Here is a 17,738-nt window from a genome sequence, read left to right on the forward strand (position 1 = left end):
CAGCAGAGTAGGAGCAATTCATCACATACAAGGGGCCCCCAATAAAATTATCCACAGAGTTTTCCTCAGAAACTGGAGGCCACAAAGTAGTGGGCCAGTATATTCAAACTGCTAAAAGAAAAACAATAAACTACCAAGAATTCTACAACTGACAAAACTGTCCTTCAAAAGTGAGGGCGAAATTAAGACATTCCCAGATAAACAAAAGCTGAGGAAGTGTGCTGCCACTAGACCTGCCCTGCAAGATGTGATCTTATATGCAGGAAATCTGAAAGAATCCACTTAGTTTCAGGCACTAGAAAAAAATCTAAACCCATAGCAAGTAGAGGGAAGACAATTTAATAAAAATTAGAGCAGAGCTAAAATTAGAGAACAAAAACAATGGAGAAGATCAAGAAACCGAAAAGTGTGTTTAGATCAATAAAACCGACAAACCTTTAGTTAGGTATACTAAGAAAGATTGACATTACTAAAATCAGAAATGAAAATGGGGACATTTCTACTGGCTCTACAGAAATAAAAAGGATTATGAGAGAATAATAGGAACAATTGTGTGTCAACATATTTTAAAACCTAGATGAAATGGACAAATTCCTAGAGACAAAACCTACCCAGATTTAATAAAAATAAGTAAAAATCTGAATAGACCTTTGACTAGTAAGGAGATTGAATCAGTCCTTTAAAATCTCACTTTGGACCTAGTGGCTTCCCTGGTGAATTCTGCGAAACATTTGAAAAATAACTACCAGTCCTCAAGCTTTTCCAAAAAATGGAAGAGGTGGGAATACATTCTGATTCTGTGAAGCCACCGTTACTACCCTGATATCAAAGCCAAAGACACCACAAGCACAAAATACCAACATGCCTGAGGAGCACTGATGCAGAAATCCTCAACAAAATACTGGCAGCGTATTTCAAAGATCATGCAACGTAAATGCTAGCAGCGTATTTAGAAGATTGCACACCATGACCTAGGGGGATTTATTTTTAGAATGCAAAGATATTTTGACATAAGAAAATTGATCATTGTAATGCACACATAAACGGAATGAAAGAAAAAATCATGATCATCTCAATGTTTTATTAACAGCTTTTTTTTTTTTTTTTTAATTAGGGATGGAGTCTTGCTCTGTCACCCAGGGTGGAGTGCAGTGGCGTGATCATAGCTCACTGCAGTCTAAAACTCCTGGGCTCAAGCTCCCACCTTATGCTCCCAAGTAGCTAGAACTACAGGTGTGTGCCACAATGCCAGGCTAATTTTTTGATTTTGCACAGATAGGGTCTCTGTGTTGCCCAGGCTGGTTTTGAACTCCTGGCTCAAGTGATCATCCCACCTTGGCCCCCCAAAGTGCTTGGATTACAGGTGTGAGCCACTGCGTTCAGCTGTAGTCATTGCAAGTGATGTACAAAAAGTATTTTATAAAATTCAACATCTTGTTATGGCAAAAAGAACAAACTAGGAATAGAAGGAAACTACTTCAGTATAGTTAATGCCATATATGAAAAACTCAAAGAGAACAAACATCAAAGTGAAAGACTGAAAGTTTTTCCTCTAAGATAAGGAACAAGGCAGAGATGGCCACCCTGGCCTTTTCTATTCAACATAGTACTGGAAGTTCCAGCGAAGCAGTTATGTGAGAAAAATAAATACAAGGCATTTGTATTTGAAAGGAAGAAGTAAAGCTATCTCCATTTGTTGATGTGATCTTATATGCAGGAAATCTGAAAGAATCCACTAAAAAACAACTAATAAGGTTACAGGTTGTAAAGTAAACAGGAAAATCACTTGTGTTTCTGTACACTAACAATGAAAATATGAAAAGGGAATTAAGAAAATAATTCCATTTACAATAGCATCAAAATAATGAAATACTTAGGAATTAACTTGGAGGAGGTGAAAGACTTAATACAGTGAAAATGACAAGACATTGCTAAGAGGAATTAACAAATGGAAACGCACCCCATGGCTATATATTGGAACACAGTATTGTTAAGATTTCAACACTACCCAACTTAATCTGTAGATTACATGCAATCCCTGTCAAGGTCCCAATGATTTGTTTTTTCAGAAATAAAAAGTCTCATCCTAAAATTCATACAGAATCTCAAGTGACCTCAAATAGCCCCAACAATCTTGAAGAGCAGAGCTGGAGGACTCATACTTTTGGTTTCAGAACTGCAAATCTGTAATAATCAAAACAGAGCAGTATTGGCATAATGAAAGACCTACAGACTAAAGGAATAGAATAGAAAGCCCAGCCAAACACCCTCGCATATTTGGTCAAGTGATTTTTTTGACAAGGGAGCCAGGACCATGCGATGGGGAGAGGGTGATCTTTTCACAAATGGGAAAACTGATTATCCATGTGCAAACAAATGAAGTGGGACCCTTAACACTGTTTCAGTGCAAAGCTTAATTCAAAATGAACCTAAGATCTGAATGTAAGGCTTAAGACTGTCAAGCTCTTAGAAGAAAACAGAGTGGCCGAGTGTGGTGGCTCACTCCCATAATCCCAGCACTTTGCAGGACTGAGGCGGGTGGATCACTTGAGGTCAGGAGTTTGAGACCAGTGTGCTTGAAGCCAAATGAAGAAATCAAGAACTCAGTAAAGGTAAATATGTGGGCAACTATAAAAGCTAGTATTGTAAGAGGCTAGTATTGTAAAAGCTAGGTGAAACCCCGTCTCTACTAAAAATACACAAAACTAGCCCAGCGAGATGGCGTGAAGTACACCTGTAATCCCAGCTACTCCGGAGGCTGAGGCAGGAGAATCGCTTGAACCTGGGAGGCAGGGGTTGCAGTGAGCTGAGATCGCACCACTGCACTCCAGCCTGGGTAACAGAGCGAGACTCTGTCTCAAAAAACAAAAGAAGAAAACAGCAGAAGTTTCATGGCATTGGACTTAGCCGTGATTTTTTTGGATATGACACCAAAGGCACAGGGAAAAATAGACAATGTGGACTTTATGAAAATATAAACCTTTCTTGCATCAGAAGACAATGTTGACAGAGTAGAAAGACAGCCCACAGAATGGGAGAAAATGTGCACAGCCCCTGTGTCTGGTAGGGGATTAATATCCAGGATACATAGAGAACTCTTAAAACTCAAAAACCAAACAACGTGATTTAAAAACAGGCAAGGGCTTGAATAAGCATTTCTCCAAAGAAAAATCTATGAATGACTTGTAAGAACATGAAAAGGGGCTCAACGTCACTATCATGAAGGCAACATAGATTAAACTATAAAATAGAAAATAAACATTGGCGAGGATGCGGAGAAGGCAGAGCCCTGTACACGGTGGGGATGTAAAGAGCCGCAGCCACTATGAAAAACCAAATGGCTGTTCTTCACAGAATTAAAAACAGAATTACCCTATGCCCGGCAATTCTGCTCAGGGTATACACCCAGAGACATTTGTACACCCATGTCTACACGTACCACTATTCAGGGTAGCTAAACAGTGGAGGCACCCGAAGTGTCCATCCGTGGATGAGTGGACAAGCAAAGTGTGGTTTGTACAGACAGCGAAATCTTTGGAAGGAAATCCTGTCACGCTACAACACGGATGCCCCTTGAGGACGTTATACTACGTGAAATATGCCCGTCATAAAATACTTATATGAGGTACTTAGAGTCGTCGAATCATGGAGACAGGAAGTTGAACGGTTGCCAGGAGCTGAGGGAGAGGGGATGGGGAGTGAGTGTTGAATGGGACAGACCTTCTCTTTGGAAGGATGGAGGGGCCTGGAGGTGGATGGCAGTGACGGCTGCAGGACCCTGTGAATGTGCCCAGTGCCACCAAACTGTGCATTACAAATGGTTAAGACAGCAGATTTTATATTACATGTATTTTACCACAAAAAAAAAAAATTGGAAGGACATAGAAGGTATGAAGGAGAGCTAAGTGTTTTATTTGAGTTGGCTAAATCAATCACTGAAAATTCCAATAGAAGACTAGTTTTAGAAGAATCATTTTTTCCTAATCTTGAATTACCATAAGCATATCGAGGATTGTGGAACTTACATAAAACTGCGGGCAGTCGTGCCTCAGAGGGCTCTGTGTGGGTGCGTGTGCAGCCAGCACCTGCGGGTGCACCGTGGCTTCCCGTGGCGAGCTTCCTGTGCCTGTGTTTCTTCCAGGCCTTGGGGGTTGAAACTCAGGGCTGGTGATTCTGAAGGGTGGGGCGGGAGCAGCCCCCGGCTTTATCAGGAAGGGGCTCTGATCGGGCACGGGGGTGCCCCTGTGGGTGGGATTGCTGGAGCCCAGGCCATCAAGGCCAGCCTGGGCAGCATAGAGAGACCCTGCCTCTGAAGAAAGAGTGGGGCTCTGGTGTCCATGGAGAGTCTGGGGAGGGAGGAAGAGGCTAGGGTTCTGAGGGCCTGGAGATGGGGGCTCTGGGTGGCCATGGGACACGTGGCAGGCGTGTTGGGTTCCAGCAGGGTTGGCTTTGAGAGTCTGGTGGGATGAACCCTCATGGCTCCACCGTCACTTTGAGGTGGTGTCACCTCTGACCTCTGACCTTCAGCATGGCATGACCTCGCTGAGGTGACCCTGGTGTCCCACATATCACCCTGAGCGTTCTTAATACACAGTCGAGGGCTGTGTTCATTGGACTATTCTGGTGTCACCGCCCACTTCATTTCTGTGCCTGGCAGCACTTTTACTCCTGGTTGGGAGCATGACCGCCTCCCAGTTCAGCTTCCTCCTGCGTCCCCAGTGAGCGGGGCGGCTGTCCTCAAGGACTCTGGGCTCACAGCCAACCTTGCTGGCACGGCCGCCCTTTCCCGCCCTGCCTCGGGTGAGTCAAGGACTTGTCTTCTGCTTCCCGGGTTCCTGAAAGAGCTCTCCTCTGATTTCTCAAAGGCAAAATAAAACTCAGATTTAAGTCTTTGGCGCGTAGCCCCTAATTTCCTTCCCTTTCTGTGACTCCTCACTGCCCAGCATGATGGACCGGCCTGGGCTCAGGACCTGATTCCACAGGCTCCCACCCCTCCCACAGGTACCGTGTCTTCCGTGCTGGTGTCGCACCCGCCGGCCACCGCCACCCTGCGTCTCAGATGTCCCGCCGCAGCTGTGTTTCCACCTCATCTCCAGCTTGAGTGGCAGCCAGCGGCGCCACCTGCACACAAGCCCCCTCCATTCGAGAAGCACAGACTATGAGTGTGGCCACGCGTCCCGTGACGTGAACTCACGTCTGCGCCGAGATCTTTGCCGGCGGTTTTTTACTGACGGAGTAAGCACTGGAGATGCTTGGTACAGCGTCTTCCGTCGGTAAATTGATCTAGTTAACCTTACAACATATCTGCAAGGTTTTTAATCTTTCTTCCAAGACCGTTTCTCATGGACTTTTCTGTGTGTCTGTTGGGGGCTGACGGACTTCGACGCGCCAGTCGCTCGTGCTTGGGGCCCTTTGGGTACTAACAGCCACACTGCTGAGCATGTGAAGTCAGGACCCAGGCCGCACACCGCCGTCGGGGCGAGAAGCCCGTGGCCTTGCGTGATGAAACTGGGACCCGGGCCTCACTGCTGTCTGGGTGAGAAGTCTGTGGCCTTCAGCAAGAGCAGGTCTGCTTGTTTGGGAGAATGCTCTCATTTCGGTTTTTTGAAAGGGTTAGAGCTGCTAACTTAACATTTATATTTGGAGGAGAGACTTGTTCTTGGTGAACGAGAAGTGTGTTTGTAACTAACTGGGTTTTAAACCATCAGGCTGCCGACACCCTCACTCCCCACTGTTTGCCTCCCGGAGCTGTGAGCGTCCTTAGGTGACAACCCCACACCAACGTGGTTTTTGGAATTTTCCTGGCTTGCAATGGAGACTTTTAGAAGGAGATTTTTAAGGAAGCGTTTGGTTTTTAGTTAATTTTTCTCCTATATCAGGAAACACGATTTTTTTTAACATACAATAAGAGTAACTTTAATATATTTTATGTTTACAACTTAGGAATTGCAATTTTAAAAGCAAGAATTCAGAATGTCATTAGTGTAAGCCATGTTTCATATCAGTGCATTAGTAGTTTTTATATTAATGTGGGGGGGCAGTTCATATTGAAGTGTAGAAAAATAAATTATAGTATGAAAGTGATGTCTACACAGAAGACGAATCGTTTTTATGACCTGGTTAATTAGAGAGTTGCTGCCTTGCGTTCCCATGGTAGCTGGACATTCTTATAGCAGCAAATTCCATCTAAAAACTGTAAGAATTCAACAAGGAAGAACTGATACTCGCGAGCAGGCCCTTCAGATGTGGGCGCTTCTCTGGAGTTCCCACACTGACAACACCGTTGCTCCAAACCACTTTGGGGATGATTTGGCAGGGAACTGACGGGCAAGGTAAGCCCAACCAGGAGGGTGTCCTTGAGCGACCCCGCAGGCGTGCCCAGGACCCCTGCGCAAACCGTTTCACTTCTCAATCTTGAGTTTGAACTCCACTTTCCCTTCATACGGGTCGTGGGGATTGTTGAAGGTCACGTGCTCCGCCATGACCTTGCACACGATGGCGACCTCAGCGTTCCTGGGGATGTTGAGGAGCTTCGCTGCCACCAGGGGGTTGCTGTAGTGGGGCTGAAGTGGGAGTGAGGAAAGGACAGGTGTTTCAAAAATCTCTGAAGTTAAGGAGAGAAAACTAAGCAAGGAAGTGTCAACAGTCAGGTTGGTGCAGAGAAGCAGCCCTTTTGTGTAAGACTGGCCCTGACCGAGTGCATGCCCTGGAATTTGCTGAGATAACACCCCCCATGTAAAAATGGAAAGCAACTGTCTGGAGGGGACAGACAATACCAGGAGTAAATTCAGCTTCAAACTCTTATGATGATTAACGTAAAAATGAAACAGGAAAAGCACGTGATGTGGAGGAAAGTCTTCGAAGTGGATATGCAGTTGTTTTAGAGGATCTGGGAAGTAGAAAAATTAGGCTGGGCGCAGTGGCTCATGCCTGTAATCCTAGCACTTTGGGAGCCTGAGGCAGGCTGATTGCTTCAGCCCAGGAGTTCAAGACCACCCTGGGCAACATACTGAGACCCTTTCTCTATAAAAACAAAAATTAGCTGGGCATGTTGGTGTGTGCCTGTGGTCTCAGCTACTTAGGAGGCTGAGGTGGGAGGATCACTTGAGCCCAGGTGGTTGAGGCTGCAATGAGCTAAGATGCTAAGATTGCATTGCTGCAATCCACCCTGGGTGACAGAGCAAGACTCTGTCTCAAAAAAAAAAAAAAGTAGAAGAGTTAGAGTTGTATTTTCATGTTGCGTGAGAGGAATGTTTCCAGGTAGATACAAGAACCTGGGCTTGGGAAACACGCAGAACGTTCCAGTCAGGACCGGCTAAGTCACACCTTTGTTTCATTTTTCTACATGAAGGGGCTTATTGCTTTCCTTTTGCTAAGTGTGAGAGGACTCAGCAGCTGTGGTGAGGGAAGCGTGGAAGGAAGGAACCTACCTGGGCTTTCTTCCCGTAATAAGGGAAGTAGTGCAGACTGAAGGTGCCGTTGGGAGGGTAGTACTCGACCTGCAGCGGCTGGCCGAGCTCGCGGGGCTGGTCCTGGGGAGGAGAGGCCACTGCCTGAGTCAGGCGGGAGCTGGTGTGTGCCGGTGTCTGTGCGTTGCGTTTGTGTGCGTGTGTGCACACACGCGCTGTGTAGGTGCTTGCATAAACACTTTATTGCATACTTAGCATAAATCAGATGCAATCTTTCTAATCAGTGCTGAGATCTCAGCAAGGATATGATTTGTTAGCATGCAAAATGCCCAGTGACCCCTCCGTGTGCTTCTAACAACTTGAAATGTTGGAAGGATGACGTAGGTGGGTGAAGCTGGGAGGCGGCTTGCTTGTCTGTACTCGAGGGTAGCCACTGCTCAGTGGCAAGGGCTGGTTTGCCAAAACTGGGTTACAAGTTGGTGTGAGTGGGACAAGTGAACGCGTTTTTGTGAGATTGGGGCCCTCTCGTTTCAGAAGCAGAGACTTGCCCAGTGGGTAGCTCAGGGTCATCCACGAACAGCTGAAGGGTGCTTTAGATCTGTTAGAATCTCAGGAGCCGCGGTGTGGCCCAAATAAATTAGAAAAGGAAAAGCAAATCCCCGCAGCCCCCACCGAGAGTGGAGGCTTCGAGGGAAGTGAGGTTCCCTCGGACACCCGAGTGGGAAGGCTCCACGCGGTAATGGAACCACGCTGTGAAACCTTTGCCTTTGGGTGTAATGGTGGAAGCAAATCTTAGAAGACATTTAATTTAAAAAATTCAGTTTTAAAAGATGTTGACTTAAAAAGCAGTTTTGAAAAACAACCTGGAATTAGCCTGAGATTGATGCCAACTCTTAGCAGTCTGTATACTAAACACAGTTAAACAACTGTAGCTGCTGGCAAGCTGGAACCTTTTTGTAAAGAAGCACATAAAAAGGACAGAACTGGTGGAAGGTGCACTGGTCTTTCCACATCGCCACCAGGCATTTTGAAACGTGCTGCTGACACGCTACTCAGATGCTTTTGGAAGCCAAACAATAAGAAAAAAGCCCCGTGTTTCCCTTGCTGGGTTTTACCCGCCATGGTGGAGCTCGCTGTGGTGATGGTTCGGTCTTTACGTCTGGTTTACTGGGCCGACGGCTGACATTCCTGGAGAGAACCAGGCGGGCCGTGCCCAGCATGAACCAGCACGACCCTGACAAGCTCCTTTCCTGGGGCGGCCCTGCCCGCCACGCAGCCGTACTCACCAGGAAGGCACAGTCCACTCTGGGGGCCGAGCCGTTGCTGGGGAGGAACTTGACGATCTAGAAGGGAAAAGCTTGAGTGTGGCCGCTCCCCACCCCCACCGCCATGTGAGGTGCACGGCACCCACCCATGGAGCTGAGACCTGGCCAGCCCCAGCCTGGGCTTTCTGACCAGGACTGAGAAGGGCCCTTGGTCTGGTTTGCGGCTTCCCTTGGAGGAATCCCCATAGGTGTCACTAACTCATCATTCGGAGCCACAGCCCTCCCCCCACCCACCCATCAGCAAGCCACTTGGCCCAGGCTTCAGGAGGCGGCTGGCAGGAGGCAGAGCTGGGGCGGGGTGCTCTTAGCCCTCAAACCGTGTCCAGGTCCGGTGGAGCACTGAGGCAGAGCACGGGCCGGCCTGCCTCCTGCTCTGCACAGCTCTTCCAGAAAACTCTCTCTGGCCCACCCGGGCCTTCAGCCCCCTTCCCCACACCTCTTCCCTGGGCTTCTCCAGCCCCAGCCGTCCCCTGCTGTGCTTCGAGGGTGGCAGCTGCCATGAGACGGGCACAGTGGCCACCACGCCCTGCTGGGACCCCCGTCACAGCCCCTCCATGCCGGCAGTGCTGAGACCCTGGCTGACAGGGGGACCCGTGAGGTGTAGAGGGCACAAGCCTGCAGCCTCTTAAGTGGAAAAGGAACAGCACAGCTGCCCGGAGGCCCAGCACAGAGCTGCTGATTGGTCCATGGAGTGGTGGCCCCAAGCCCTCTGCCTGGCCGGGACCTGCCCTGCTCGAGCCTGGCTCAGGGGTCACCTCCCCACACCCCCTAAGGGGCCCCTGGTCCCAGGTTGGAAGCCTCTGCTTTAGAAGGTGCTAAACCCCTCCCAATCCTGACTCCAGAACTTGAGGCCCCTTTACCTGGCCCTGGCATCTCTGGCCGCCCTGAAGGGGGCCCTGGCCTTGCAGAGACCCCTGTTCAAATGTTTCCACATGTTTTAGAGGGCCGGCTATGTGCTGGTGTCTGACCAGTGGTTTCAAATTTGTATCTAAGAACCACACGGGACAGGTGCGTGCCAAACCAAGGTACAGGGTGGTGAGGCTGGAGTCCCTGTCCCCCTTGGGCAAGCCCCAGACGGGATACCTGTGCTCCTCGTGGTGGGTGTGGGTGAGAGGCCCTGACTGCACTGTTGTAGTGGCGTGTGAAGGAGACCCTCAGTACTCACCCTGTTCATTTTAATAATAAAACATGGCTTTCCTTCTTCAAAGCCGAAGTTGGGATCCGCCAGGCCCGAGCAGTTCTGCAGCATATCTGCCGTGAACTTGCAGGAGAACTTGGTGTGGTTGGGAGCGCGGAAACTCTCCTGGAAGAAGTACTGCTCGGAGGTGCAGTTGATGCTGTCCTCCTGGGCTGCTGGAGAGTAGCCTGCAGACGGACGCACCTGCCAGCCCTGTCCTGCCCTGGCCCTGACGCCTGGCTGCCCCCCGGGAAGGCCTTGCAAGCCCTGAGTGCGAGTTTCTCATGAAATAGAAAAGGCCGAAGCTGTGGAGCCGTTTCACACCTCACCTGCTGCTTCACACTTCACCTGCTGCTTCACACCTCACGCATTTCACACCTCACCCGTTTCACACCTCACCCACCCGCCGTTTCACACCTCACCCACCCGCCACTTCACACCTCACCCGTTTCACACCTCACCCACCCGCCGCTTCACACCTCAGCCACCCGCTGTTTCACACCTCACCCGTTTCACACCTCACCCACCCGTTTCACACCTCACCCACCCGCCATTTCACACCTCACCCGTTTCACACCTCACCCATTTCACACCTCACCCACCCGCCACTTCACACCTCACCCATTTCACACCTCACCCACCCGCCGCTTCACACCTCAGCCACCCGCTCTTTCACACCTCACCCGTTTCACACCTCACCCACCCGTTTCACACCTCACCCGTTTCACACCTCACCCACCCGCCACTTCACACCTCACCCACCCGCCGCTTCACACCTCACCCACCCGCCGCTTCACACCTCACCCACCCGCCGCTTCACACCTCAGCCACCCGCCGTTTCACACCTCACCCACCTGCTGTTTCACACCTCACCCACCCGCCATTTCACACCTCACCCGTTTCACACCCCACCCGCCACTTCACACCTCACCCACCCGCCGCTTCACACCTCACCCACCCGCCGCTTCACACCTCACCCACCCGCCGCTTCACACCTCACCCACCCGCCGCTTCACACCTCAGCCACCCGCCGTTTCACACCTCACCCACCTGCTGTTTCACACCTCACCCACCTGCTGTTTCACACCTCACCCACCTGCCATTTCACACCTCACCCGTTTCACACCTCACCCACCTGCCGTTTCACATCTCACCCACCCGCCGCTTCACACCTCAGCCACCCGCCGTTTCACACCTCACCCACCTGCCGTTTCACACCTCACCCGTTTCACACCTCACCCACCCGCCGTTTCACACCTCACCTGTTTCACACCTCACCCACCCGCCGTTTCACACCTCACCTGTTTCACACCTCACCCACCCGCCGTTTCACACCTCACCCACTGCTTCACACCTCACCTGCCGTTTCACACCTCACCTGCTAGGAAGGCGTGGAGAGTCTGTGTGAGGTCTGCCCAGGTTCTGTTATCAGAGACGTTGTAGACAATTTCCAGGCCTTTCTCCCCGTAAACATCCGGCCTTAAGGTTACCCCTGGAGCGAGAGACCTTTGTGCTTAGCGTCTCCAAATGCTCACCACATTTAAGCCATCAGTTCTGAAGTGGCTGAGGATACGCCAGAGGCGGTGGCCCAACCCAGGAGCCTCCTCGGAGTAAACTGTCTGCAGCACAGGAAGGAAGGACCCCCAGGACAGCACAGTCAGAATGCAGCCTGGGGCCCTGCTGGGAGTTGCCCCGGCCCTGGAACCTGGCTGGCTGCCATGGTGGGGGGTGGGGGGTGGCTGGCTCTCTCCACCGGGTGCCTGCTCTGTGACAGGTGATGACTAATCCAGAGGCTGCACCTGGGTTTCTATGTAAAATTGCATTTGAACATGCATTAAAAAAAATCTTCACTGGTTTTGGTTAAGAGCAAAAGCAGTCTAACAACATGTTAACTGTAAAACTGAACATCAGGATGCACACAGCGGGGAGTGAAACCCAGAGCCGTCGACTTTCCCGATGTGAACCGTCAAATGTGCATCCTTTGCACACTTTCCTGTTTCTGTGGAAACACAGATGCAGAAACGTGTGTTTGCTGCAGGTCCTTAGGACCAGCCCGCCATCCACACACCACTGGCTTCCCAGTGGCCACACACTTCCACTTCCCGTGTGATTGGGAGCCTCTTTTTCTGTCATTTTGTGTCAACTCACCTCATTCTTTCCATAAATGTGGTTTCATTGTGTGAAGCCTGCAGTTTGCTTAGTTGGTCCCCTATGGATGCAGCTGGCTTTACATTTGAGGCTAGGTGTTGCTGTTTAGTGGATTTTGTTAAGAGTAAAATCTATACATGGTTTAAAATAAAAACCTTCAGCAGGGTCTAAGGGAAAAGGAGGTTCTGCACTTGCTCTGCACACCGATGGGGACGTCTGTCCTGTGGCCTCTGACGACTCGGATGCCTGTTCCTCTGTCCTTGCACCCTGCTGATGTGTAGGTGACCAGCGGGCTCTTTTCTGCTGGTCTCCCGGGCGTGCTCCTTGGAAACTGTTTCCTGTGCGTCCTTGCAGAAACATTCCGTGTGCATATCCAAGCACAGGAAGTAAGTGGATGGAAAAACTTTGTCTCTATAACAAAACCCTTCTGTTTCATAATTAAAACTAAAGCCAAAGTCAGATTTTATAATTTGGAGTCATTTTCCTCATGGAAAGAAACTAAGGGGCCGCTTATGCCTTGGGGCTGCTCTTAAAGCCGGTTCAGGGGCCGGGGGCTGCCCTCGGGGGCACCTGCTGGGGTGTGTGGCTCACCCTGGGGCTGCCGGGCTGGCTTCCCTGGGCTTCATTTCTGGGGAGGGCACGGGTCCCCCAGGCGTCTCCAGAGCCCAGGAGGCGGCAGCCTGGCCTGTCACACGGCATGGGGGCAACATCCCTGGCACTTACCTGGTGACCGTAGCTGGTCTTGGTAGTCCGGTGTGTACGGGTCCACTGTCTGCATCAGCACATAGAGGCACAGGGCGAAGAGCCCAGTCATCACCACGTAGAAGGCCACGTAGTACAGGCTGATCCACACTGCGACACAAGGCAGGCACAAAATTTACCACGTCAGCCATTTTAACGCACACAATTCGGTGGCCTTGAGCGCGTCCATGATGTGGCGTGACCATCTTCCCTACCTAGTTCCAGAACATTCTCCTCCCCCAAAACAGAAACCCCGTCCCCACGAACAGTCACTACAATCCCCTCCCAGCGCCGCACCACTGGCCACATTCTGCCTCTGGGTTTGCCCGTCTGGACGTCCACATAGGCAGAATCCTGCGACCCGAGGCCGTTGCACCCAGCTGCCTTCACTCCAGCCGCTGTTTGAGACGTGGCTGAGGATGCGCCACCACCCCAGCTCCAGCAGGAACCGAGGGCCCTCTGAGGGGGGAGTTATGGTTCCCCCATCACAGGAAGGGAAACTGAGGCAGAGAGGTGGGGTCCTGCCCATGGTGACCCATAGTGCAGCCTGGAAGTGCATGGCCGGTCCTGCTTCCACAAGGACATCAGGAAGAGAAAGGGAGGAAGGGAGGCCCTGGAGATGGCTCTTCTCAGAAGCAGGGGTGTCCATAGGCACCGGCGACTCAGGGTGCAGCTTCATCTCATCTGCTTCTGAGACCCTCCTGTGAGCTTCCCCTGCAGAGTCAGGACCTAACGGAAGCCACCATCCCCGTGGCCATGGGCGGCTCCTGGACACAGGAGGCTCCTGGACACAGGCGACTGCCTGTGTGCTGTCTTCATCTCTGTAGATTAGCTTGTGTAGATCGCAGGAGGCATTTGCAGGGAGACACCGGCAGGAAGAGGACGGTTTTGTGTTTGCTATGGCTTTTGTCTTTCTGGAAAGTCTGTAATGAACTGGGCCTCCTGCTCCTCCTCTCCGCTGATGTGGCATGGATTCTGCTTAGTGAGCCGTTCTCCAGTGACCCAAAACACAACCAAAGGGCAGGACCAAGTCAGAGAGAAGCAAGGGAGCGCGGGGCCAAGAGGCCGGAGCCCTGAGCTGTGATGAGAGGCTGTGGCCTGTGGACCGCCTGTCCTCTTCTGTGAGCTGGGACAGCACAGATCTCTGAGCCAGGTCCCTTCAGCACCAGCTGGGCTCACGGCTGGGTCTTGCTCACCTGGCATCCACTTTGAGTCCCTCCTTTCCCCGCCGGGCGTCCCTGGTGACGGCGTTCTTGTGTGGCCACAGCAGCTTGGCTTCAGCCTCCGGTTTTGAGTTTCCAGCTTCAGCAGTGTGGGGCCCGCGGCGGTGGAGGGTTTCTGTCCTGTCACTGGATCACGCCTGGTGCCTCCCTGGTGCTGGCCCTGCAGGTCCTGCCCCTGTCACTGGATCACGCCTGGTGCCTCCCTGGTGCTGGCCCTGCAGGTCCTGCCTCAGTGTCCCCAGGTCACTCCTGATGTGGCTTCTATTTGACTTGGCCGCCTGCCCCCCGGGGACCTACGCTCGTGAAGGCAGGGGTCTCTGTTCCCCCGCTGCGGGTCCTGTGGGTCTACTCTGGGGCCCGTGGTGCACAGTGGAGATGTGGGCGGTGCGTGTCTCCCCAGTGGCTGCTGACCCACTCTGTGGCGAGTCTCAGCTCCACCAGGCGGCTCAGCCCTGCCTCCCGGGTAGGAGCCCGAGGTTGGCCAGGCTGGGCCCAGGCTCGGGGGGGCCATGCTCCCTGCACTTCCTGGGCCCCCGCTTGCACCACGGTGTTCAGGGCACGCTGCAGTGCACAGGGGAGGGGTTGGGAGGTGACTGAGAGTCCCATTCCCGCCAGCTCCTGGGGCCGGCCGGGTGCAGCTCACTCTGTCTCTCCTGCACCTGCACCCGTCCCCCCATTAGTAAGAATAATGTGTCCTATTCCTTTTGTTTTTGTCATTTCACTTGAGTTGTGTTTTCCTGGGGCCCTAAGACTTTCTTATCCCAAACGGAGGCCATGTCTACCGGCCAGGCAGTGAGACCATTCCGGAAGGTTCTCTGTGGCCCTGCAGCCAGGAGGCGGCACATGGGAGTCTCAGCATCTAGAATGGCCCAAAAGATGGGGCTTCCAAGGACCTGGCCGGCAGCCCCCAGCCCAGCCCCCGCCCTCAGCTCCTTCCCCATCCTGGCCTCCCGCTCTGCCGCCCCGCCTGGCCCAGGTGGCCCTTCCGCCCCCGGTCCCTGCCTCTCTAGGAACGGGGTATTTGTTCTACTTCAAATGCGCCCATGACTCCAGCTGGCTCTGGTGCCCTTTGAGACCGTGGAGCCTCCAGCGGGGGCTGCAGCCTTCACCAGCACTGTGGTGAGTGTGGGGGACTTGGCAGCGTGTCGCGGGCGTTCCCAGCACGTCTCAGCTACACACACAGGTGGGGCGGGCCTGGGGCTTTGCATTCCCACCTCGGCTCTGGGACCCCCAGAGCCGGGCACCGTGGGAACTGAGGAGGGCCTGACCTTCCCTGGGAGCCGAGGACGGCGCCAGGCCAGCCAGTTCAGCCGCATCCCGACGCCCAGGGGTCGCAGGGGGAGGTGGGGGCGCACAGGTGCTTCCTCCAGACTCTCTCATAAGGGGTGAGGGCGTTTCCCGGAACGGGTGTGGCAGCCCTGATGTAGACGCAGACGCTTCCACCACCTGTGTGGCCTTGGAGGCCCAGGCATCTGCTTTCCTCCCAGGAGGGCCAGGCTGCCCGCGCCTCTGTGCAGCCACGGGGACAGGACCCCGCAGGGCAGACCTCGCACAAGGCACAGGTGCTGCAGGCTGAGGCAGGCCCGGTTTACTCCCCACCTCCGCATCTGGACGCCAGCGGGTGTCCCGGAAAGGGGCTGGCAGCCGCGTCTCGGCAGAGCCCCTTATTCAGGTCATTGCGTGAATCTGTGTGACCAAGGAATCGCCGTTGCCACCTTTCACGTTATTTTCAAAATGATTCACTTTAGAAACATACTTTTAAAATGCTGTTCTCAGACATACGGCTGACATTTGGGGCCAGTCTGTGGACGCCCTCCACCGGCGTTCTGCAGCTGGGGCTCCAGGTCAACTCAGCCTTCAGGATGCTCTGGGGACCCTCGCTTTCCCTGGGAGGCAAGTGAGGCCCTGGCCGAAGCCTGTCCACGCCATCCGGGCAGCATCGGGGTCTCACTGTCAGGGGCCCTCTGCTCCCCTCCTCCTGAGCTCACCTGGAGGCTGTGTCCTCTGAGCAGCCCCCTCCATGCACCCAGCCGGCCCGCCCCCCGCACGTACCCCACCGGGACAGGGTGCGGCCCAGCATCTGCCCCGTGTCCGGGTTCCAGCAGTAACGCTGGAACTCCTCCATGCGCTGGCCACACGTCTTCTTCTCCTGCAGAGCCGCCATCGTCCCTGGCCTGAGATCCTCCCGTCTGCTCCCTGCACCCTCTACGCCCAGACTGAGGCCAGATGCCCACCTCCGAGCTTTATAGTTTCCTCTGCCAGAGGTCAAAGGCATCGCAGGCGAAGGATCCCAGGGAGAGGCCAGGGCCGAGTTATCAGCGCCGGCCATCGCCTCACCAAACACCAGGGGCCGGCTGCAGCCCGGCTGTTGCCCCTGGGGCGGGCCAGGCCCGCGTTCCTCACCCTGCTGCTCTTGGGACGCCCTTGGCTGCAGCTTTGTCTGCTCTGATTGCGGTGAGGGCACGTTCCGGGGTGAGCAGCACTCACAGGCCCTTCCCCTTCCCTCCTCTCCTTCAGGAGGGAGATTGAGGTCAGAGCAGAGCCGGCCTGGACCCACTGTGTCCACGACCTTGGGCTGAGCCAGCTAGGGCCGCATCCCTGGCCTGGGAGGGCGTGAGGCAGGCGAGTGAGGGGCGACCGGCTCCCTGGGCCCCCCGCTGCGGCCGCCCCGATTCTGGGTCACCCAGTGGAAGGGTGAGCCTGACAGCTGGAGCTGGGTTGGCACGGAACACAGGGGTCCCCGGGGACTCCTCTGCCTCCCAGATTCACCCAGAGCAGCAATAGCCTCTCAGATCCCCAGAGGGCAGTGGCACCGAGGGCCCTTTAGGATTTTTTTGTGTCCATGGAGGAATTCATAAACATAAACCCCTAAATCTAGTGGTCCTCAAAATGAAGTGCACAGGAGCCCTGAGCATCTGTTGAATGCAGATTCAGCCCAGCGAGTCCTGGGGGGGCCCCAGACTGCACTTCTAACAGTGCTGGTGGGAGGGAGTAAGGCAGGGTCCAGGTGGGGGATGCTCAGCCTGGGCAGTATCTCGGGGTCACTGGGGGTCCGGACAGTGCACTGGGGTCACAGGGCCGGGGCAGGGACCATGAAGTCATCACTGCCCACTTCCGCCCGGAGATTCTGCCTGAGCCTCTCGCCCATGGGTCCGAGCACCAGGCCGTGGAGGGCTCCCAGGCAGTCTTGTTGGGCGGCGCACTTCAGAACCCCGGCTCAGAGGCTTTGCTGTTGGAGACAGGGGTTCTGGATGGCAGATGCCATTGCTGCCTGCTGGCTGCAGTGCCCATCTCTGCAGGAGGTTGATGGGAATGCAGGGCAAATGAAATGTGCTCAGGGGCCTTCTGACAAATATGATTCGAAGTCGACTAGCCCTGTGCGTCCAGAATTACATGCAGAGTTTCCCATACTGTCACCTCTAGGCCGTCCCTCTCAGGGACCCGTGTAACCAAATTCATTTCTTAGAAGAAACAAAATTCCTCTAGGCATTACGCTGCTTTAATTTTTTAGGATAATTTAGAGTTTGCAAAATAATTGCCCTAAAATTCAAATGGAATGATGTCATTTTAGCCTGGATTCCTATCATTTCTTTTCTTTTTTTTAATTTCTAATTTTTATTTCTTTTATTTTTTTGTAGAGATGGGGTCTCCCTATGTTGCCCAGACTGGTTTAGAACTCCTGAGTTCAAGGGATCCTCCCACCTCGGCCTCCCAA

At 53.1% G+C, this 17,738-nt stretch overlaps 1 protein-coding gene across 1 annotated transcript; it reads right to left on the reverse strand.

The window, feature by feature from the left end:
• Nucleotides 1-5,832: 5,832 nt before the first annotated feature.
• Nucleotides 5,833-16,241, reverse strand: ATP4B (ATPase H+/K+ transporting subunit beta). Its single transcript, XM_003832110.5, has 7 exons — nucleotides 16,076-16,241; nucleotides 12,783-12,911; nucleotides 11,290-11,403; nucleotides 9,900-10,099; nucleotides 8,696-8,752; nucleotides 7,431-7,532; nucleotides 5,833-6,563 (listed from the first exon to the last, which is right to left on the reverse strand). Exons 1-7 carry the CDS (start codon nucleotides 16,185-16,187, stop codon nucleotides 6,402-6,404), a joined length of 876 nt encoding a protein of 291 aa, XP_003832158.3. The 5' UTR covers nucleotides 16,188-16,241; the 3' UTR covers nucleotides 5,833-6,401.
• Nucleotides 16,242-17,738: the final 1,497 nt, after the last annotated feature.

Source organism: Pan paniscus, chromosome 14 (assembly GCF_029289425.2).
Source record: "Pan paniscus chromosome 14, NHGRI_mPanPan1-v2.0_pri, whole genome shotgun sequence".
Classification (NCBI taxonomy): domain Eukaryota; kingdom Metazoa; phylum Chordata; class Mammalia; order Primates; family Hominidae; genus Pan; species Pan paniscus.

What these genes read in the sequence shown, in the direction of transcription:
- ATP4B (XM_003832110.5), bottom strand. Translation starts at nt 16,187, where the DNA reads ATGGCGGCTCTGCAGGAGAAGAAGACGTGTGGCCAGCGCATGGAGGAG. An exon ending in TTATTATTAAAATGAACAGG is followed by an intron (nt 8,753 to 9,899) that starts GTGAGTACTGAG and finishes TTTCCCTTCTAG; the next exon opens with ATCGTCAAGTTCCTCCCCAG. An exon ending in ATTACGGGAAGAAAGCCCAG is followed by an intron (nt 6,564 to 7,430) that starts GTAGGTTCCTTC and finishes CTCCCACTTCAG; the next exon opens with CCCCACTACAGCAACCCCCT.